The sequence below is a fragment of the Oncorhynchus nerka genome, linkage group LG28, assembly GCF_034236695.1.
Source record: "Oncorhynchus nerka isolate Pitt River linkage group LG28, Oner_Uvic_2.0, whole genome shotgun sequence".
Lineage (NCBI taxonomy): Eukaryota > Metazoa > Chordata > Actinopteri > Salmoniformes > Salmonidae > Oncorhynchus > Oncorhynchus nerka.
Window position 1 is genome coordinate 30,831,297 of NC_088423.1, and position 23,079 is coordinate 30,854,375.

The following is a 23,079-nucleotide window of genomic DNA, read 5'->3' on the forward strand; positions in this document are numbered from 1 at the left end:
GGCTCTTATTGCATTTGGCTTTGGACAAGAATTTTCAAAGCTGGTCAATTTGTAAATCTCGATTAATACCTAAACACTAATTTCATTGCTGACGTAAATGTATAGCATGTTAAATACAAAAACATCAATGTTATTATCACGGTACTACATCTAAACGAAGAACGATTCTCAACCTAAAGTAGTTTCTATAGACAATTAGAAGCAGTTACACAATAATACTTTGATATAAAAACATACACACGTATACTATTACACATTCATATACAAGTAACCGCCAAAACGTATACTATTACACATTCATATACAAGTAACCGCCAAAATAATGGAAACACCAGTAAATGAGGGATACAAAGTATATTGAAAGCAGGAGCTTCCACACAGGTGTGGTTCCTGAGTTAATTAAACAATTAAAATCCCATCATGCTTAGGGTCATGTATAAAAATGCTGGGCAGGCCATGATTTTTGCCATTATTTTGGCTACCATGGCTATGCCACCATAGGATGACAATGCCCCCATCCATGGGGCACAAGTGGTCACTGAATGGTTTGCTGAGCATGAAAACTATGTAAACCATATGCCATGGCAGTCTCAGTCACCAGATCTCAACCCAATTGAACACTTACGGGAGATTCTGGAGTGGCGCCCGAGACAGCGTTTTCCACCACCATCAACAGATCACGAAATTATGGAATTTCTCATGGGAGAATGGTGTCGCATCCCTCCTATAGAGTTCCAGACACTTGTAGAATCTATGCCACGGTTCATTGAAGCTGCTCTGGCCCTGTTATTAAGACACTTTATGTTGGTGTTTCCTAGATTTGGACAGTTACTTGTATATATCCCAGTTAAAATCAATTCAAAATTGCACAACAGACAAACAGACGACAAATAATAAATACACCACATATAACATGTAAGCCAGGGATGTATGGTGCGGTATCCCTCAGTTAATCAAATCAATAATCAATTCATAATTAATTCACAGTTATTAATGTATAGGTTGACATTTGACCAGACATTGACCCCGACTTGAGCCCGATAGAAGGTTTAGGGACCTTTGTTACATTACCATCACTAGAAGCCCTGTCTCTGTCTGTTTTAATACTCAGAACATCCACACACACTTCACTTGGCAGGGAAAACGCTTCTGTAACCACAAAATCAACAGAGCCCAAAGTGAGGTAATGAAACCAAAGAGAGGGCAATACTGTCAGTGAGAACAATATCACATTATACACACACACATTGCGTGGGGTACACAAGGCTACAAGGCCCTGTCATGATTGAGGATATTTACATACAATTATTTAGGCAAGTTTTCACTGTTTAAAAAGAGCACTTTGTGGGGTTTTATCACTGTTTAGAAAGAGCACTTTGTGGGCTTTTAATCACTAAGTACAGGTCTTGGATCAGTTTCTCTCACTCCTTTACCATTAAGAAAGGGCCAGTAGGTGTAGGGATAATGACCAGGAACTGTGTTTAGTGACAAACCTCCCCAAAAGGAGGTTTAACGACTAATTCAGAGAGGGGATGGGAGGAGGAACAAGGGAGGGGGAGGAGTGGAAGGGGTGAGGAACAGGTGATGGAGATGGGGAGAGGAGAGGAGAAGGAGGATAGATGGATGAGAGGGAGGGGGAGGAGGAGTGGAAGGGGTGAGGAACAGGAGATGGGGAGAGGAGAAGGAGGATGGATGGATGAGAGGGAGGGGGAGGAGGAGTGGAAGGGGTGAGGAACAGGTGATGGAGATGGGGGATGAGAGGAGAAGGAGGATGGATGGATGATGGAGATGGGAAAAGGAGGATGGATGGATGAGAAGGGGTGAGGAACAGGTGATGGAGATGGGGAGAGGAGAAGGAGGATGGATGGATGAGAGGGAGGGGAGGAGGAGTGGAAGGGGTGAGGAACAGGTGATGGAGATGGGGAGAGGAGAAGGAGGATGGATGGATGAGAGGGAGGGGGAGGAGGAGTGGAAGGGGTGAGGAACAGGTGATGGAGATGGGGAGAGGAGAAGGAGGATGGATGGATGAGAGGGAGGGGAGGATTGAAGCAAGGGGAGGGAGTATATGTTAAGGTGTTATTGCACGCGTCGGCAGTAGTAGCCCAGGACTTTGCATTTCTCACACAGGTGCTGAGGGTGCTCCTTACTCTGGTCTGAGACGTCCAGGCCATCAGGCTTCTCCAATGGACGCTAACAGGGAGGAGAGTTACGTAGGGAGAAAGATGGGGAGAGGGGGTAGAGAAAGATGGATGACAGAGAGGGAGGGAGGGAGGTAGAGAAGAGTGAGACTCATCACGTACAAGTATACACACTATATAAAACGTTTGCAATGGTGATAACATGACAGGGGGAAGAGTTAACCTCAGTTCTACAGTATACTGGGTGCTAACCACACACTGACAATTCACTCCACACTCACACAAACAAACACACACACACACCCAACACAAAGCCTTCAATCTGCCAGCAGTTTGTTTGGGACTCAAACCAGCTCTGTTGTATTCCAAAATCTCAGGCCACAAGAACTAACCCTGGATTTTTTCAGACCTGGAGTCAGTGTAGTTTCTGTTATTGGTGTCAGAGCTGAGGCAAATAACCCTAACAGATCTCCTTCTCTCGCTAACACGATATAATGACAGAGTCGACGTTCCAAATGGTAACCTGTCCTCTATGTAGTGCACTACCTTTGACCAAAGCCCCCTCCTACATGCTATAATTCCAGAAAGAGGTCCAAGGCACATGTTTGCTGATACAAACCTGCATGAAAATACCAGCTACACCACTGGGAGTAATGGTTTGTTGGAAAGTATATGAAGGACAACAGAGGGTATCGTTCAGCGCCAACGGTTTGTTGGATGTCGATCACATACAATCCCTCAGCAATCATTTGCTTTCCCACCCATTGTTGTTACAGAGTTTTTTGTTATGATACTGTTATTTTTTCCAGACCGACAGTCTCAGACTGATTCTATAACTTGTCAAAACCAGAGCCCGTATTCATAAAGTGTCTCTGATCTAAGCTTAGTATTTCCTATTAGATCACAATGAATATGATGATATGCACAGAGCGGATCAGATCCTAGATCAGCATTCCTACTCTGAGACACTTTATGGATAAAGGCCCAGGTTGCCAAGGACCAGAGCAAGAAGACAATGCAGCCAGCCTTCGCCTTGACTATCTGCCACTAGCTTTAAAGGCTTATTGATAATAACATGAAATACATATCAAACATACCCACAATGTTAAGTTTGGCTTCCAAAATAGGATGTACTTGATGACAAAGTATATGTTTCGTTGGGAAAATGATCTGATAGTTAAATATCTTGGGTTTTGGACTGAATGACTGCAATCTGTCCGATTTGTCTGTGTATTTATTAAATGGATAAAACTGTTTTTATGATTAGTTTATTTTGAATGAATGCCACACATATTTTTCAATCCAAAACTAGATTCCATCCAGCTATAGATATCCGGATGCCTCTCTTAAAGTCATGAAATGTGAAAACTATGGAAGCACATAGACAGTCTAGAATACTATAACGTAAGGTAACTCATCTGTGATGGTTGATCTTATTGTTTCACTCTGATCTTGAGCCTGAACCAGTCAAAGACTCCTGGGACTAATGTGCTATTTGATGCTATTTAGAAGGTCAGGGCTCAGGTCAGGATAGCTTTATACCTCACCACCTAACAGGAACTGTTGAGGACATGAAGACTTGCAGTTTAAAGCGTATCTGGGAATCAGATACCAACGTTGGAAGATAAGAAAAATACACAATGTTTAATTCATTTCACTCAGTCCTTTCTGTTGGAGCCAAGCTCTGTGTGTGTGTGTGTGTGTGTGTGTGTGTGTGTGTGTGTGTGTGTGTGTGTGTGTGTGTGTGTGTGTGTGTGTGTGTGTGTGTGTGTGTGTGTGTGTGTGTGTGTGTGTGTGTGTGTGTGTGTGTCTGCAGTACCTGGGGGTTAGTGGTTCATTCTCAAACGCTGACAGGGGGAAATATGTGAAGTGGGTGACATAGCAAATGTGTGGAATTTGCCCATGAGTGTGGTGCTAGCCACAACACACACGCAAGCGCGCGCACACACACACACACACACACAGAAATGAGCATGCTTTTCCCACAAGCTGTTTCCATCGAACAGAGACTTTTCTCTGCCATTTTAAAAGACTGACTTTGGTGAGAATAATCACTGTGAATGCTGCGCTTAATGGTGATTTAATACATTCTCATCATCGGTTTGATCTGATGAAGTCGCCTGATATTGCTTGAAGCATTCTATCATAATATGAATATCTATGGTGTTGTGACCGTGACCATAGCTACAGTATAGTAGAACCCTCAATGGCATTGAAGAATGGATGAAGATCCATGCAAATCCTAATGTAGCTGTATGTCCAAATCCAAAGCAGCAAGCAACCCCTAGCCCCTATGCCCTATCCCCTATGCACTTGTGCGCCTAGTCCCCTACACCAGTGGTAACCTAAATTTTCTGAGCCAAGATCACTTTCTGATTCAAAATGCAGGCCGAGATCTACCGCTCAGATCATTTTTTAAACATGACTTGAAAAAACGTACACTACCGTTCAAAAGTTTGAGGTCACTTAGAAAGGTCCTTGTTTTTGAAAGAAAAACACATTTTCTGTCAATTAAAATAACATCAAATTGATCCGGAATACAGTGTAGACATTGTTAAACACTGCAAATGACTATTGTAGCTGGAAACGGCTGATTTTGAATGGAATGTCTATATAGACGTACAGAGGCCCATTATCAGCAACCATCACTCCTGTGCTCCAATGGCACATTGTGTTCGCTAATCCAAGTTTATCATTTTAAAAGGCTAATTGATCATTAGAAAACCCTTTTGCAATTATGTTAGCACAGCTGAAAACTGGCCTTCTTAAGACTAGTTGAGTATCTGGAGCATCAGCATTTGTGGCCAGAAACAAAGGCCTTTCTTCTGAAACTCAGTCTATTCTTGTTCTAAGAAATGAAGGCTATTCCATGCGAGAAATTGCCAAGAAACTGAAGATCTCGTATAACGTGGTGTACTACTCCCTTCACAGAACAGCGCAAACTGGCACTAACCAGAATAGAAAAGGAGTGGGAGGCCCTGGTGCACAACTGAGTAAGAGGACAAGTACATTAGAGTGTCTAGTTTGAGAAACAGACGCCTCACAAGTCCTCAACTGGCAGCTTCATTAAATATTATCTGCAAAACACCAATCTCAACGTCAACAGTGAAGAAGCGACTCCGGGATGCTGGCCTTCTAGGCAGAGTTCCTCTGTCCAGTGTCTGTGTTCTTTTGCCCATCTTAATATTTTATTTTTATGGGCCAGTCTGAGATATAGCTTTTTCTTTGCAACTCTGCCTAGAAGGCCAGCATCTCGGAGTTGGCTCTTCACTGTTGACGTTGAGACGGGTGTTTTGCGGGTTAAAATATGTTAACATTTATCGGGGGGTATGATATTTGTGCATCTGTACCTTTCTTACCCATCATTATTCGCGATTCATTCAGGATTGTCTGAAATCATGGTAGCAACCACATTAATGTTGAAGTGCTTAGAAATATATTATATTCTTATTTACCATAAAAGTGACTCCAAAATGACACAATGCATTATTTACCATTAATTAATTCTATTGGGCACAACATAATCTGAAACACAACCAAAACAAATAGCCAAATAATCCAACATATTTGTAAAGTTACAAGCTTGATGTAGGCATTGCTTGCTATGAATATGGGACCAAATAATTAATACACATATAAATGAATTTGTCCCAATACTTTTGGTCCCCTAAAATGAGTGGACTATGTACATAAAGTGCTGTAAACAGTTCACCCGATATGGATGTAAATACCATACAATTAAAGCTGACAATCTGTACTTTAACCTCATAGTCATTGTTTGATTTCAAATCCAAATATAGGGAGTATAGAGCCAAAAGAAGAAAAACGCTTCACTGTCCCAATAGTTATGTAGGACACTGTATAACCATTTGTCCACTTGCTATCCAACCCTCAGATCTCAAAAAGTGCAAGAATTGTGGGTAGGGACTAGAGGTACATTTGAGTTTGAGCGATTATCCCAAACTCTGGGAGGGAGAAATAGCTAAAGTGGCCAATCATCACTATGGAGAAATACAATAGAATGTACTGTGCAGAGCCCAACAGCTACTTTCACTTTCCCATCAAGTTTTCTTGCACTCTTTCAATAATGGTTTAAAGGGGCAATCTGGGATTCAAGCAACAACAATAACAAAGCAGTCACCTCGCCACTTGGTGGGATTGGGCTGGAGAAATGCAATACCAGGTTGCCCCTTTAATAACAGAGCGAGTGAAGATGTAGCCTCCTTGAGAAAAGGCATCTCCTTTCTGTCCAATTTAGCATTATTGCTAGAAGAGTGAATCGTGCATACTCTTTCCATAGTATGCGGGGTAGGTCTATGTCCCAAATGGTACCCTATTCCCTATATAGTACATTACTTTTGACCAGGGCCCAGGGAACTACAAGTTGGGCCTCCTGCAGCCAAAACTGTATTTTAAGTGGTGGAATTGACTGAATTTGTTGAAATGAAAATATGACTAGATTGAGTGTGGAAGTTACATGCAATGTTTGGAACTGGGGAATTACGTCTGAAGCTCTTTCTCCCCTCTCAATTCTACACACAAAACATTTACACATTTTCAAGTTAATTGAAAAAAGGAATATTTAATGACAATGATAATGATAATACAATTCTGGATGTCACATATTTGGAAAGTTACTTATAACATCTAGTTAAACTGTTTCTTGGAGTTTATTGCTTTCGAGAGATTAATAGTTTAAGTGACAGAGCTCTGGGCCCATATTCACAAAGTGTCTCAGAGTAGTGTGAGGCCGTGTCTAGACTTGACAGTTCATGCAGCTTTAGTACTCTGATGATAGATTTCTGATCATGGAATTCCGAACATGTCATGCATCTATACCTACATTTAAATATGTCTACTGTGTCCACAATGTGTCCGGATTCCCTTATCCTGCGCTATATTAAATTGCCAGTATGCATTCTAAAAATGGTAGAATAGGTCAAATATGTTAATAACTCAACAACAACAGATGCCAGTAGATAACTACTGTAGCTACTAACCTCTGTAGCTAGCCAGCAAGCAAAGCTAAAGGGATTGCATATGGGTTAGCATAACTACCCAAGCAATTATTTTTTTAAATAAATATTAGCTAGCTGGCTAGCATTTATGAGGCCAGCAAACACGTTCCTCGCATGCTAGGAACGTATTTCCTCCAACATTATAATGAAAATGTGTCACCAACTGTATGCGCTTTCGGTAGCCTGATTGCGTCCAGACCAGAGCATGTGAGCAGAGTTGAGTGGTTGGAAATCCCGTTCCATCGCTCCATGTCCTTTCCAACCACTCTGCTAAGAACTGCTCCGTGCTCCTAGAAAAAAACAAATACCACTCCAAATTCACTCCATTCATTAACATCACAGCTTAACCAACAGAGAATAATGGAGAATATCCTCTCCACTCTTGACGAGCCACTGGGGATGCTAAACACCCGTTTGGCTCCTCTTGCCAGGCTGGGCAGAGATGCAGAGTTATATATATATTTTTTTCTATAGGTAGGCCTAAAGTTTTTTAGGTAAAATAACCCAAATCAAAACAGAAAGCTCCTTGAACGTGAGAATATGCCAGGCCTATTGGGCCAAAATCAATGATGGCCTATTGTATAGATAATAGAACAAAAATGAACAAAACGTTTAAGAGATCAGATTTTTGGTTTATAAATACTTTGCTACAATGACACACTTACTTATCTACCCAACTCGTTCCTTTCTTTTAGCATGTGCACATAGTAAGTACACCATCATGCTTTCAGGATACGGGTCTTTTCAGATTCCACAAAGATTCTCCCTCTCTTGCTCTTGGTCCTCATCTTTGTAAGTCCCCTTGATCTTCCTCCTGTGCATTTAATCAGTTTCTTTATGAAAATATTTAGCAAACTCCATGACAGTAGGTAAAGCAAGGGGTTACCGCAGCCCACAAGTAAACTACAAATGCATACTGGGCCGAGCATGCCCTGAGCTCGTGGGGTGCTACTGGAGCGAAATTGGAGTGGGTGAGAAGGCCGATGCTCAAGCCGTTGGGAATCTCGCCCCACCCTCCACTCAAATTGGGCAGGCTCTGCTCCTTGCTCCGCTCCAGCTCTGCTCACATACTCTGGTCCAGACGGAGGAGAAATTCGCACACAATGCATCCCTGACCACCTCCTGAAGTGGTCAGCCAGATCTAAACACAATCAGACCACAAAGCCACCCATCTTTTCAATGCCATCTATTTCGGATAGCAAAAGTCGCATGTAAGTGTCAAGTGTAGACACGACACGACCTAAAATTATTTTAGGAGCATTTATATCTAGGATCAGGTCCCAGCCGTCCATATAATCTAAATCATTGTAATCTTAAAGGCAAACTGATTCTAGATCAGCACTCTTACTTTACTCTGAGGCTCTTTTTTTTACTATATTTTAATCAGGCAAGTTGGGAACAGCCTACAAAATGTAAGCAGCCACAGGTTTTTGCGTCCAAAATAGCACCCTTATACCATAGTCAAAACTAGTGTACTGCATAGGGAATAGGAAGCCATTTGGGACATTTCCCTCCCTGTATCTGGACGTTATTAGGCCTGTTATTTCACCGTTAAAACAAATGTAGCTTCGACACACCCCTCCGTTTATACACTTTCCCTTACAAACCCCTGACTAAAGAGGTTGAGTTGTCAAACCATATTCTGAGTGTTTTGTAATAATGATTAAGAACGCTTTGCATATTTTTTCCATAACATACAAAATTACTCCATCACACACACACACACACACACACACACACACACACACACACACACACACACACACACACACACACACACACACACACACACACACACACACACACAAAGCTCATGAGCGCACACACGCACACACGCGGAAACACCCACAAACACCCCATGCACAACTGCACACATATGCGCACGTGCACACACATACGTTGTCCTACCTGCTTGTGTGGGTAGACGTTGATATGGCACTTGATACATTCTTGTCCCATGTTGGCCCAGGAGTTACCGCTCATCCACTTCCTCTTACACTTGGGACATTTGTACTCCCCGAAACACCTCTTCTTCCCCTGGTATGGAGTTAGACCCTCACCTTTAGGCCGTGCCTGGGAGGACAAAATAGAGAGGTTTAGATTGTATCTTAAGATACACTACACATGTTAATGGACACTCGCTTATCATAAATCGAATTCCAAAATCATGGGTGTTCATTTGGAGTTGGTCCCCCTTTGCTGCTATAACAGCCTCCACTCGTCTGGGAAGGCGTTTCATTAGATGTTGGAACATTGCTGTGGGGACTTGCTTCCATTCAGCCACAAGAGCATTAGTGAGGTCAGCACTGATGTTGGGCGATTAGGCCTGGCTTTGCAGTTGGCGTTCCAATTTATCCCAAAGGTGTTCGATGGGGTTAAGGTCCGGGCTCTGTGCAGGCCAGTCAAGTTCTTCCACACCTATCTCACCAAACTATTTCTGTATGGACTTTGCTTTGTGCACGGAGGTATTGTCATGCTGAAACAGGAAAGGACCTTCCCCAAACTGTTGCCACAAAGTTGGAAGCACAGAATCGTCTAGAATGTCATTGTATGCTGTAGTGTTAAGATTTCCCTTCACTGGAACTAAGGGGCCCAAACTATGAAAAATAGCCCCAGACCCTATTTCCTCTTCCACCAAACTTATCAGTTGGCACTTTGCATTCTGGCAGATATCGTTCTCCTGGCATCTGCCAGACTCCGATTCGTCCGTCAGACTGATAGATGGTGAAGCGTGATTCATCACTCCAGCGAACGCATTTCAACTGCTCCAGAGTCCAATGGCAGCGAGCTTTACACCACTCCAGTCAGCGGTTAGCATTGCGCATGGTGATCTTAGGCTTGTGTGTGGCTGCTTGGCCATGGAAACCCATTTCATGAAGCTCCCAACAAACAGTTACTGTACTGACGTTGCTTCCGAGGACAGGCGATTTTTATGCGCTACGCACTTCAGAACTTGTCCCCCCCGTTCTGTGAGATTGTGTGGACTACCACATCGCGACTGAGCCATTGTTGCTCCTAGATGTTTCCACTTCACAATAACAGCAGTTACAGTTGACCGGGGAAGCTCTAACAGGGCAGACATTTGACAAACTGACTTGTTGGAAAGGTGGCATCCTTTGACTGCGCCATGTTGAAAGTCACTGAGCTCTTTAGTACGAGCCATTATGCTGCCAATGTTTGGCTATGGAGATTGCATGGCTGTGTGCTCCATTTTATACACCTGTGAGCAACAGTGGTGGCTGAAATAGCAGAATCCACTCATTTGAAGTGTGTCCACATACTTTTGGCCATGTAGTGTATATCATGTGGGTCAAGGTCAGAAGGTCAAGGTCCCTGAAACAAATGGCGAGAACACAAAAGAGATAAAGACTGATGCAAAATGATTACTTAACTAATGCTACTCTTTTTGTTCTTTATTTTTTGGGGGGTGCTTATATTTTGCAGCATATTGTAACATTTGGAGAGTTGAGAAACTGAGACAGAGAGGAGAAGGGTTTTCGGCCACACTCTGTCTCACACACACAGACAAACTCACACTCCGCCAGCCATGAAATGAAGCATGCGAGAGGCTAATATCCCTGGGAGGGGCTCCTCCTCATCATACTACCGAGTTCATACGGTCTTCGTCCCAAATGACACCATAGTCTCTATATAGCGCACTACTTTTAACCAGGGCCCAAATGGCTCTGGTCAAAAGTAGTACGCTATATAGGGAATAGGGTGCCATTTGTGACGCAACTCCATACTGGCAGTAGTTCATCTAAGCCAGGCTACTACAACAGCAACACGGGGTAAAAGTCTCATTTTCCCCCTAGAGTGTCGCAAACAAAAGCACGTTTGATGTCATTGTGGGGATAAATCACTATGCGTGCGTATGTCCTGCCAAAACGAACTAATTAGGGAGCTTGACTGGCGTTGGCTGATCTCCCACTGGCTGATGGCTGATGTGTTCGGCTGATGTCATGTTGGATTCTGAACCCCACCCATCAGATGCAAATCCCTGTATACTACAACCTACTCTAGTAATAAAACAAACACTTCTTTTCAAGGATCCCTAAGAATGCACTTTTTTGTTCCAGCCCAGCACTAGCACACCCGATTCAACTCGTCAACAAACCACCAAGCCCATGATTAGTTGTTAAGGCTTGTTTTCTTACAAGGCGGAGCGAATTGCCCAAAGCTGGTCCCAGATTTCAGGGAGAGGGCAGAGAAGCGAGAGAACTCAGGGGGTAGACAGTGTTATAAAGAGGTGGAGAGGTCTGTAGGGAGGTGGGAAGATGTGTGGCTGTGTGGCTGTGTGGCTGTGTGTGTGTGTGTGTGTGTGTGTGTGTGTGTGTGTGTGTGTGTGTGTGTGTGTGTGTGTGTGTGTGTGTGTGTGTGTGTGTGTGTGTGTGTGTGTGTGTGTGTGTGTGTGTGTGTGTGTATAGGAGTTTAGGGGGGTTGAGAGAGGTGGTAGATGTATACCTCTGGTCCCATCCATCCAGTGTGAGTAATGCAAAGCTTAATCATCAGCATCTGGTCCAGTGTAAACCTACGCCAGCGCCTTGCGTCATTGAGGACGAGCAGCCAAGGCCTCACTATGATAGGTTGCCACTGTCCAGCAGCTCACTATGATAGGCTGTTACTGTCCAGGGGTTCAACAACAACATGACATTGACCTTAACCACCGTCAACACATCTCCCTCTGTAACAGAGAAGGAGCGAGAGAGGGAGATGGAAGAAGGGAGGGATTGAGGAGAGAGAAAGAGAGAGAAAGAAAGAGTGAGCGAGCGATAGAGAGAGAACAGCTGGAAACGGTGACATAGCCTGGCTCTAAGACAGGCATGAAAGGCAACGCTCTGACGCAATCACAAACAACGTCATGGTAAGACGTTATTTGGACAGTCCCAAGGCCGGCTCTAACCTTTTGGGCACCCTAAGTGAGATTTGGTGTGTAGGTATTTTATAACAAATTTTATGCAATTCTACACATTTTTCCATGGTAAAGAGAGGCATTCTTGCTGTTTTAATGCTAATTTCCTACAATTCTACACATTTTGTAATGCCATGTTAATGATATCTGAGTGAGAGTGACTAACAAAATCAATGGGGGCCCCCTGGAGGTCAGGCTTAATTGAGTGGCTGTGAGTGACTGTCAAAACAAGAGAAAAACTGCTGATGCACAACCAAATGTCTAACTTGCACCTATTATTCTAACTCCGGGGAACCTAAGAGATATGAGCGCTTATGCCTGGAGCCCCGGACAGTCCCCTCCAAACGATCTTACAAGGAATGTTTTTACCAACTCCAGTAAGCAGAGGCTGTCAGATATTTGTCAAATGTAATCTGTTATTTGCAACATATTGGGCCAGTAACCGAAAGGTTTGAATACCCGAGCCGACAAGGTGAAAAATCTGTGTCCTTGACCAAGGCACTTAACCCTAATTTGCTTCAGGGTTGCTGTACTACTATGACTGACCCTGTAAAACAACACATTTCACTGCATGGTGTATGTGACAATAAAACCATTTTTTAAATATTTCTTTTACATTTCATGTTATAATTGTAATCTAAAAAGCTAAACTTATCCTAAATCAACACTCCTGCTCTGAGATGCTTTGTGAAAACTCTGATGTCCTCTCCTGACTAGAGTTGCAAAATTCTGGGAACCTTCAATAAATTCTCTGGTTCTCCAGAAATACTAGTTGGAGGAGTCTGTACTTCCTGCTTTTTCCTCCAATTTGGGATTTGGTGAAAAACAGGGAATTTATTGAAAGTTCCCAGAATTTTGGAACCCTACTCCTGACCATCACAAGTTATCTGTCAATGCTCCATGTAGTAGATCATCCTTCTACTCTCCTTGCAGAGCTGTAGCTCTAGCACTGTCTATCTCTGGCTATGTACTGCTATACTGCTTACAGTAGAAAATAATATATGCCATTTAGCAGAAGCTTTAATCCAAAGCAATTTACAGTCATGCATGCATTCATATAACCTATGGGTGGTCCCGGGAATCAAACCCACTACCCTGGCATTATAAGTGCCATGCTCTACCAACTGAGCTACAACGGACCACCCCTGAATGCATTATGTATGTGTTATGTATGTGTTATGTACGTGTTATGAGATCCTCATGTAGCCACTTTATTGAACACCGTAGAAACCCCACTACTCATCACTCCTCGGTGCTCCATGTAGTAGATTTCTCTATGTTCTAATTTCTATATTCTCCATATAGCTCTGTTTCTGGGCCAGTAGATGCACACGATACTGTGTATACAGCACAGACAGCCTGACCTGTATTGGCTACACCAGGTTTCAGATCAACTCAAAAACACCCGCACAACAGACTCCCTGATCAACATCAAGACATCCTCAGTTAGGAGCTACAGGTGGGAAAGGCAGAGACACACAGCCGAGGGTGCCAGACCAGATATTATACATTACTAGGGCTTGGAGTTATTCCTAGTCTGGTCACATGGCCAAGGTAAGTCCTTGTTCAGGGATCAGGGACAACGAGTGAAGAACCACAACCATGTCGTAACAAAAGGTGGATGTTTAGAAGTAGTACTGGGACTTTTTTCCTGACCACGTGACAGAACTAGAGGTCCGACTTTCTATTTCTCCTCTTCAGGTCACATGGTCAACATAAACTCCTGATACTTCCATTCAATGACAAACACATGGTCAAATGTTGGGTCGTGAACAACTGTCAAATTGGCACGAAGACTGTAGACCTCAGTAAGACCCCTGGGCCCTGTCTTTGCAATGCTGGTGTCAATCAACACAGTGGGAGGATGTCGTTAGAGTCTGTCTAACACACCAAGCCTGACACGGAGGTCTGAGGCTACGGAGGACCATAGGTTTAGGTTGCGTCCCAAATGCACCCTATTCCCTATATAGTGAACTACTTTTGACCAGGGCCTATAGAGCTCGGGTCAAAAGCAGTGCACTGTGTATGGAATAGGGTGCCATTTGGGATGCATGATCCTGCATTCCAGTGGTCACTTGAGCACACAAACACTAGGGGATGAATGTACTAAAAACATTTAGTGTCAGTTAGTTAGGTACCATAGGACCATTCCACTAGCGTCAGCAGAGGACAATAGTCTGATCCAGTTGTTATTGTTTTTTCCATCAATAATAAAAGAAAACCGAGAGTAGTGACTTTGTGCATAATAATATGGGGTTTGCAAATGATCCAAAGTACTTAAAGGCGCGTGTGTGTGTGTGTGTGTGTGTGCGGCAGATAATCATTGTTTATGTCCCTGCCTCTGACCCTTGTGTGCAAAGATAACGGTCAGTGTGTTTAGATGGAACAGACCGCGTGTGTTTCTGTGTGTCCACAGGGGTGGGACTTTCGCAACACTACTACAACCAGTGGGCTGTGCAGTCAGCCACATCCTGAGAACCACAACACAGCAGGCAGGGCTGTGACTCATCACACACACCTCCCCATCAGCACACATTCTTCAGGAACACACACACACGCAGGCAAGCACACACACACACACAGACATATCCCCATTACCTTACACACACACAGGTGTTCATACACTCCCCTGTACTTCTACTCACAGCTCCTACAGATAGACTTCCATAACAGCACAGGAATGAACAGAAATAGAACATTGAGATCAGACAGTAAACGGTAGGCTAAAGAGAGAAGGAGAGCGTGACAGAGGTAGACATACAGTAAACACAGATGTAATGAGAGTAAGACAAAGAAGGATAGTGGTTGAGAGAGTGAGAGAAGGAGAGAGGGACAGATAGAGACAGAGGAGTAAAGACAAAGCAAAGGACAGAGAAGGGTTGAAGTTGAGAGAGTGAGTGATAGGTATACTAAACAAAAATATGAATACAACATGTAGTGTTGGTCCCATGTTTCATGAGCTGAAATAAAAGAACCCCCGAAATGTTCCATATACACAAAAAGCTACTTTTTCTCAAATTTTGTGCACACATTTGTTTACATCCCTGTTAGTGAATATTTCTCCTTTGCCAAGATAATCCATCCACTTGACAGGCGTGGCATATCAAGAAGTTGATTAAACAGTATGATCTTGGGGACAATAAAATTACACTAAAATGCTCAGTTTTGTCACACAACACAATGACACAGATGTCTCAAGTTGAGGGAACGTGCAATTTCCATGCTGACTGCAGAAATATCCACCAGAGCTGTTGCCAGATTGAATGTTGAATGTTCATTTCTTTACCATAAGCCGCTTTCAACGTTGTTTTAGAGAAACTGGCAGTACGTCCAACCGGCCTCACAACCGCAGACCACGTGTAACCCCCCCCAGCCAAGGACCTCCACATCCAGCTTCTTCACCTGCAGGATCGTCTGAGGCCAGCCAACTGGACAGCTGATGAAACTGTGGGTTTGCACAACCAAGGAATTTCTGCACAAACTGTCAGAAACCGTCTCAGGGAAGCTCATCTGCGTGCTCGTCATCCTCACCAGGGTATTGACCTGACTGCTGTTTGGCATCGTAATCGACTTCAGTGGGAAAATGCTCACCGTCGATGGCTGGAGAAGTGTGATCTTCACGGATGATTCCTGTACCGGGCAGATGGCAGACAGCGTGTATGGCGTCAGGTGGGCGAACAGCTTGCTGATGTCAACGTTGTGAACAGAGTGTCCCATGGTGGCAGTGGGGTTATGGTATGGGCAGACATAAGCTACAGACAACGAACACAATTGCATTTTATCGATGGCAATTTGAACGCACAGAGATACCGTGACGAGATCCTGAGGCCCATTGTCGTGCCATTGATCTGCCGCCATCACCTCATGTTTCAGCATGATCATGCAAGGGCCCATGTCGCAAAAATCTGTACACAAAAGCAGAAAATGTCCCAGTTCTTCCATGGCCCGCATACTCACCAGACATGTCACCTAATGAGCAAGTTTGGGATGCTCTGGGTCGATGTGTACGACAGTGTGTTCACGTTCCCACCAATATACAGGAACTTAACACAGCCATTGAAGAGGAGTGGGACAACATTCCACAGGCCACAATTAACAGCCTGTAGAACTCTATGAGAAGGAGATGAGTCGCGCTGCTTGAGGCAAATGGTGGTCACACCAGATACTGACTGGTTTTCTGATCCACGGCCATATCTTTTTTTGGGGGGGGGGGGGGGGGGGGGGGGTATCTGTGACCAAGTCTGCATTCTCGGTCATGTGAAATCCATAGATTAGGGCCTAATGAATTGATTTAAATTGACTGATTTCCTTATTTGAACTGTAACTCAATAAAATCCTTGAAATTGTTGTAATGTTTATGCGTTTATATTTTTGTTCAGTATAAATAGAAAGAGACGGGTGAGAGAGATGTAGATTTAAAACCCACTGCTCTCCTTCCAGCTGTGTTCCCTAAGGGGTCCTGCAGATGTACCACCCCCCACACAAACTGGACAAATACCACAGGCCTACAGTCATCAGTGCCAGCTGGGTAGTAGAGAGGCCCAACAATCAAGCCCTCCCGGACTGCCGAGGGGGAGGGAAGTGGAGCGAGGAAGGAGGGGTGGGAAATTGAAAGCAGATGGCCACCATAGGGGCAGAACATGAGAGAAAAACAGATTTGTTGTAAAAATCGCTGCTCTGCTTTGAATTAAGCCATTAAGTTACAGAGAGAAAGATAAAATAGCGCTAACCAACCAACAACTGTAGCTGTGGCCACAAGTGGAGTAAATCGAAGTCATTGCGATGTGGAGGAATGTAGAATGTAGAAAACATGTCACCCCCACATTCTGAAATTGCATTTTTGTCCCCCACAGTTTTATCATTGGAATGTGATACAAAACAAGCTGCCTCCGTGTGGTCGGGTAGGCTGTTTGGAGTGTTTATCCGACTGGATAAAAAAATATATATAAATAAGTATGTCCCCCCCACTTCTAAAACCAAAGTTACGCCCCTGCGTTTGAGTATCATTAATACTGTCTATAGTTAGATGACAGAGAGAAAGAAAATAGAGAGGAAGCCAATAGAACATACAAATTGTATCCGGAGTTCTGCAAACAATAATGTTTTCACATCCACCTTAGTGTCAGGAGTTTCTTCTAAACTATGTGACCTGACTAGGAAAAGCTAAGGCTTGTGTTTGGCCTGACTCCTAGTGGTTAAATCAGGTGTGATGGAGCTGGGCTAGAACTAAAATGTGTATTACTCAGAAATTCATTGAGAAACACTGATTTAGACCACTCATTAAAATATATTACTAATAGGGATGTTGAGAGATTTAATTAACTCAGCTCTCAACATTTGTACAGTTCAGATTGTATTTGGACCACACATTAAACTCTGACTTTTTAGAAGATGAAGAGGTATTCCGACCAGGCATTGAACTCACGGTACTCTGAGGTTGAAGAGGTATTCCGACCAGGCATTGAACTCACGGTACTCTGAGGTTGAAGAGGTATTCCGACCAGGCATTGAACTCACGGTACTCTGAGGTTGAAGAAGTATTCCGACCAGGCATTGAACTCACGGTACTCTGAGGTTGAAGAGGTATTCCGACAAGGCATTGAACTCACGGTACTCTGAGGTTGAAGAGGTATTCCGACAAGGCATTGAACTCACGGTACTCTGAGGTTGAAGAAGTATTCCGACCAGGCATTGAACTCACGGTACTCTGAGGTTGAAGAGGTATTCCGACCAGGCATTGAACTCACGGTACTCTGAGGTTGAAGAAGTATTCCGACCAGGCATTGAACTCACGGTACTCTGAGGTTGAAGAAGTATTCCGACCAGGCATTGAACTCACGGTACTCTGAGGTTGAAGAAGTATTCCGACCAGGCATTGAACTCACGGTACTCTGAGGTTGAAGAGGTATTCCGACCAGGCATTGAACTCACGGTACTCTGAGGTTGAAGAGGTATTCCGACCAGGCATTGAACTCACGGTACTCTGAGGTTGAAGAGGTATTCCGACCAGGCATTGAACTCACGGTACTCTGAGGTTGAAGTGGTATTCCGACCAGGCATTGAACTCACGGTACTCTGAGGTTGAAGAGGTATTCCGACCAGGCATTGAACTCATGGTACTCTGAGGTTGAAGAAGTATTCCGACCAGGCATTGAACTCACGGTACTCTGAGGTTGAAGAGGTATTCCGACCAGGCATTGAACTCATGGTACTCTGAGGTTAAAGAAGTATTCCGACCAGGCATCGAACTCACGGTACTCTGAGGTTGAAGAGGTATTGGGTGGCGCCAAGAAAGACAGAGTGAGAGAGAAAGTGAAAGAGACAGACAGAGAATTGGAGAGAGAGAAAAAGAGAGAGAGAGGAAGTCATGGAAAAGATGCCCGTTATTGACCACCATAGAAACCCAGGCCAGACCGCCACTCTACAGACCTTCACATCTCATATACACTATAACATGCTGATGGAAAAGGACTGTGTACATTTAGCTCTCTAAACCTAACTTTGAAATGTACAGTTTCACTTCCAATGAATACAATCTAAAGACTGCCTTATAAGCACATATATAAGGCCTTATGCAGTATTACCAAATGTTCTTATGAGTTAATTAATGTATCATCATTATAAGACTGTATATTTTCAAAGGCCCTCTAGCCCCATCTCTGACCCCAGTTCCTAAAATAAATGTAGCAAATCTGGGATCAGATTACTAGACCTAATTCGAACCCTTCGCTTTAGGGAAATTATCTAATATCTGTGCTTGGACCAGTATTCCCTAGAGAGGCTAGCTCTCAGTCACATACAGTATAACTAGGCCTGTCAAAAAAGGACAAGTTTGTTAGTTTGGTGAATACACATGCCTTTCAGACTGTGGTTTCTGTGATTGTGAGAAGAAAGAAAGGGATTTTAAAAAAGGGATAAAGGGGGGGGGGGGGGGATTCCAATGGTCAGTAGTAGTAATTGCACAAACTGGTTGCAATTTGGAAATATTATACCAGTATTATTGGTTTTGTTAGGAAATGCAACTCAGCCATAGAGGCGGGTAATGAAGAGAAGGCCCCTGAATATGTATTTACCATCCCTCTGTCCACATCTCAACAATATAAAGAAAACAACCTCCTTCTGCTTCGCTACTTCAGGTCAGACAATACATCACAACTCACAATATAGTCTGTCCTATATTACTGACTAAAACACCAAACTCAAACTATGAGAAACTAGTAGGCCTACATAACTCCACTATTGTAATACTTAAACGTGCTATCATTGGTTACATACTCCTACCACATGCTGCGCTGATGACTGGATTAGACCACCCAGATCACTGAGGTCCATCATGACTGGAGACACGAACATGAACATGCCAGTCACTAACTAGTAAAGTAAGCTACGTATAATAAATAAGATGCTGTCGTCATGCATTTATTATTTTTGTACAGTGCGTGAAAAACGGCAACTACGCCCTTCAGGCTTCAGTTACCTACATACAGATGGGATGTACTGGGATGCAAAGAGGTATTTGATTATTTTGAGAGAGCACTGATGGCCGGATGAAGAGTGTAACAACGGATAACTTAATAACACCGGTTAATGTAGAAACTTTCAATACAAGGAGCAAATGGACTGTTTTTCATGTTCAGGTAACGTGGGAAAACTCCTGGTCCTAACCACAACACACACAGAGTAATAAAGTGCATCTCTGTCTGAGGGCTCAATAGAGAGTTAGCCAATCAGGACTCAGGGCCAACACAGAGTCTGCAGATGGCCTTTCTTTCAGGCTCACACACACACACACAGAATGACACTGTCTTTTCCTCAGCTGTGTAACCGCGGCCACAAAAACATACTTTTTTATTGGATGTTTCCGGTGCCCTGGTCGACGGCCCAATCCCATGCCAGAACCTCAGCCAGGTGCATTCTGGGAGGTTATTCATAAATTCCCCAATGCACTGCCAGATAAATGATCTCCCCCTCTCCCTCTGTCCTTTGCAGCTGTCCCTTTTTAATGGCTGTGAAGAGAAGCAGTTCTGGCTGTAAGAGAGAGGAGAGGAACAGGTGTGATAGAGTGATAAATCTACCACCTCCACAACAATGCTGCTCTGTTTTATGAAAACAATCGCCCCTGAAGTGGGCTGGCTGGGGAGGCAAAGACCCCCACACTATGGAACTGACTGGCCAGACAGGCCGAGAGACCCCCACATATATTACACTGTGCAACTAGCTGGGAAGGCATGTTCCCCAGTATGAGAGTCAGAGTCAGAGACAGAGACAGAGATAGAGACAGAGTCAGATGTAATTCACTGAGGAACTGTCTGGGCAGTCCCACACACACACACACATTCGCGCGCGTTGGGATCAGAAGTTTCCCTGGCCTTGCTAGCATCTGGAAACCATCAGAGTAAACAAAGGAACAGTGGTGACTCAGAGTGTGTGTGTGTGTGTGTATGTGTGTACTTGTGTGCGTATGTACAGTATGTCTGTATGTGCATGTGTTCAATTACCTAACATAGAGAGACACGACCCCGCTTCTGTCCCCTCCTCCCTCCTTCTTCTCACAATCTGTATTTAGTTTGGCCCAGTAACAGTCAAAGATACGTTTCAAAAGATACACAGATCCAGTTCCGTCCCCTCTCTCTGAGTTAGTCTTTTGTGTTTTTGTTTGGCTAGCTGATTAGCCGTAGCACTTGTGATAAGACAGCTAATAACTGTAATGTGAGTTTAGCTAGCGTGTTTGCATATAAGCGTGCTGGTATATTACAATGCCGGCATATTAGCGCGTTAACATATTAGCATGCTAACATAATTCTAGTATTACATGCTAAGCTAGTGCCAGTATATTGGAGGCTACAAGGAAAACACAGGAATCTGGTTGCGGTTTAAACCTGAGAACTGGTTCTTTTCAGTGAAATATCAGCAAAGATCAAAGCGTATATCAAGTTGATCCTCCTTTAAAGATAGGACAAGAAGATATTTCCTGCACTTTTACATAATTGGTATTTTTGTAATAGTAGAAGCGTAATCATAATAGTCCTGTAGTAATAGTAGCTTCGAACTACAGGACCCATAGAGGTCTGGTCAAAAGTATTGCACTATTTAGGTAATAGGTGCCATTTGGTATAAATCATGTGGTTTGTTTCTCTATTGCTGACTGATATCCTGCCAAAGTGGTTATGGGATTTTTTTGTAACCTTGCATTTGACTCTTATACTAAGATTGTACTGGTACAATTCAACACACATTTTGGAAGAACGTTTTTACATAAGACAATAAAATATGGTTGTTGTATATTAGCTTTTCTTTTATTTCAATACACTCACTGACTGTAAGTTGCTTTGCATAAAAGTGTGTGTTAAACAACTAAAATATAATGTCAAATAGTTTACAAAATAGAGCCACAGAGTAAAACTGTACAACCTCAGGCATCTCTGAGGCGATAGAGGTGTGAATGACAAATCTCACAATTCACAATAAATAGACTGGTCCACCACCAGTTACCAGCATGTAGCCTACTGCTGCCGGGCAGAGACTTGCTTGGGCATTTCAAGTTCACTGCTAGTCAAAGCTAGCATGTGATGGATTACTGACCAATATAGCCAGCTCACATCCGACCTCCAGCCTCCAAATATAGATACAGCCCCAAAATAAGGATGTCTATAAGACGTTCAACTGTTTGGTATAATTTGTGAAACTGAGCCGTGGCAATGTGTGTTTCTGTGTGTCTCTGAGTTTGATTATGTCTCCTGATGTTATGTGTGCCTCTGAGTCTGATTATGTCTCCTGATGTTATGTGTGTCTCTGAGTCTGATTATGTCTCCTGATGTTATGTGTGCCTCTGAGTTTGATTATGTCTCCTGATGTTATGTGTGTCTCTGAGTCTGATTATGTCTCCTGATGTTATGTGTGTTTCTGAGTTTGATTATGTCTCCTGATGTTATGTGTGCCTCTGAGTCTGATTATGTCTCCTGATGTTATGTGTGTTTCTGAGTCTGATTATGTCTCCTGATGTTATGTGTGTCTCTGAGTCTGATTATGTCTCCTGATGTTATGTGTGTCACTGAGTCTGATTATGTCTCCTGATGTTATGTGTGTCTCTGAGTCTGATTATGTCTCCTGATGCTAAGGGTGACTGAACAGACACAAAAGACAAACGCTGAAAATGACCTCCAACCAAGTCAACCCCCTGCACAAAAATAGATTTGATGCATGAATATTCAAAATATACAGTACACAGTGCATGCAGTGATGATTTGATGCTGACGAGTGGCAAGCTTTGCATTGGCTTCTTATTCAGTCAACAGGCAGCTGCAGTAGCTATAAGTGATGAGATAAGCATTCTTATCCTGTACAGTGTGGCTAAATATAAACATAAACATTGGACAATCAGTAGCAACAGTCACTGGACGCAGGCAGGCGTACACACACACACACACCCTTCCAAACTTGCTCCCGTGTGCGACCATGGAAACAGCACGTGAACAGTTCATTGCTATTACCATAACTTGGAATGAGTAAGCCAGCTGTCAAAGTAAAGTTAAAAAGATTGATGTTGTGTAAATGGAGGTTACATATTACATTTTGAGGCGATTGGTGCTTTGGCTACGAAACTTTCCAATCAATCTTAATTAAAATGATTAAGATTGTGTGTGCAAGCAGGCGCGCACACACGCGCACGCACGCACGCACGCACGCACGCACGCACGCACGCACGCACGCACGCACGCACGCACCCACGCACCCACGCACCCACGCACCCACGCACCCACGCACCCACGCACACACACACACACACACACACACACACACACACACACACACACACACACACACACACACACACACACAGCCATTGAGGGTCATCAAGTGTACTTTTAGTTTTTGAAGAGAAATTGGATCCTCACCAAAGGGTGTATATTTATGAAACACTTCCAAACCTCTTCTCAGTCATGCAATTTGAAGTAATGGTTCAATAAACCAGGGCCTGTCTGCTGAAACAGCTCAAGTTCACAACAATGGT

General features: G+C 43.5%; 1 protein-coding gene across 1 annotated transcript in view; it reads right to left on the minus strand.

Moving 5' to 3' along the window:
- Positions 1-1,820: 1,820 nt before the first annotated feature.
- LOC115113121 (zinc finger CCHC domain-containing protein 24-like) overlaps positions 1,821-23,079 on the minus strand; it is a 56,391-nt gene continuing 35,132 nt past the window's right edge. The window contains exons 3-4 of the mRNA XM_029640381.2: positions 9,065-9,229; positions 1,821-2,190 (exon numbers count right to left, since the gene is read on the minus strand). Coding sequence (XP_029496241.1) covers positions 2,077-2,190; positions 9,065-9,229 — 279 coding nt within the window. The 3' untranslated portion in view covers positions 1,821-2,076. The remainder of the gene's footprint in view (positions 2,191-9,064; positions 9,230-23,079) is intronic.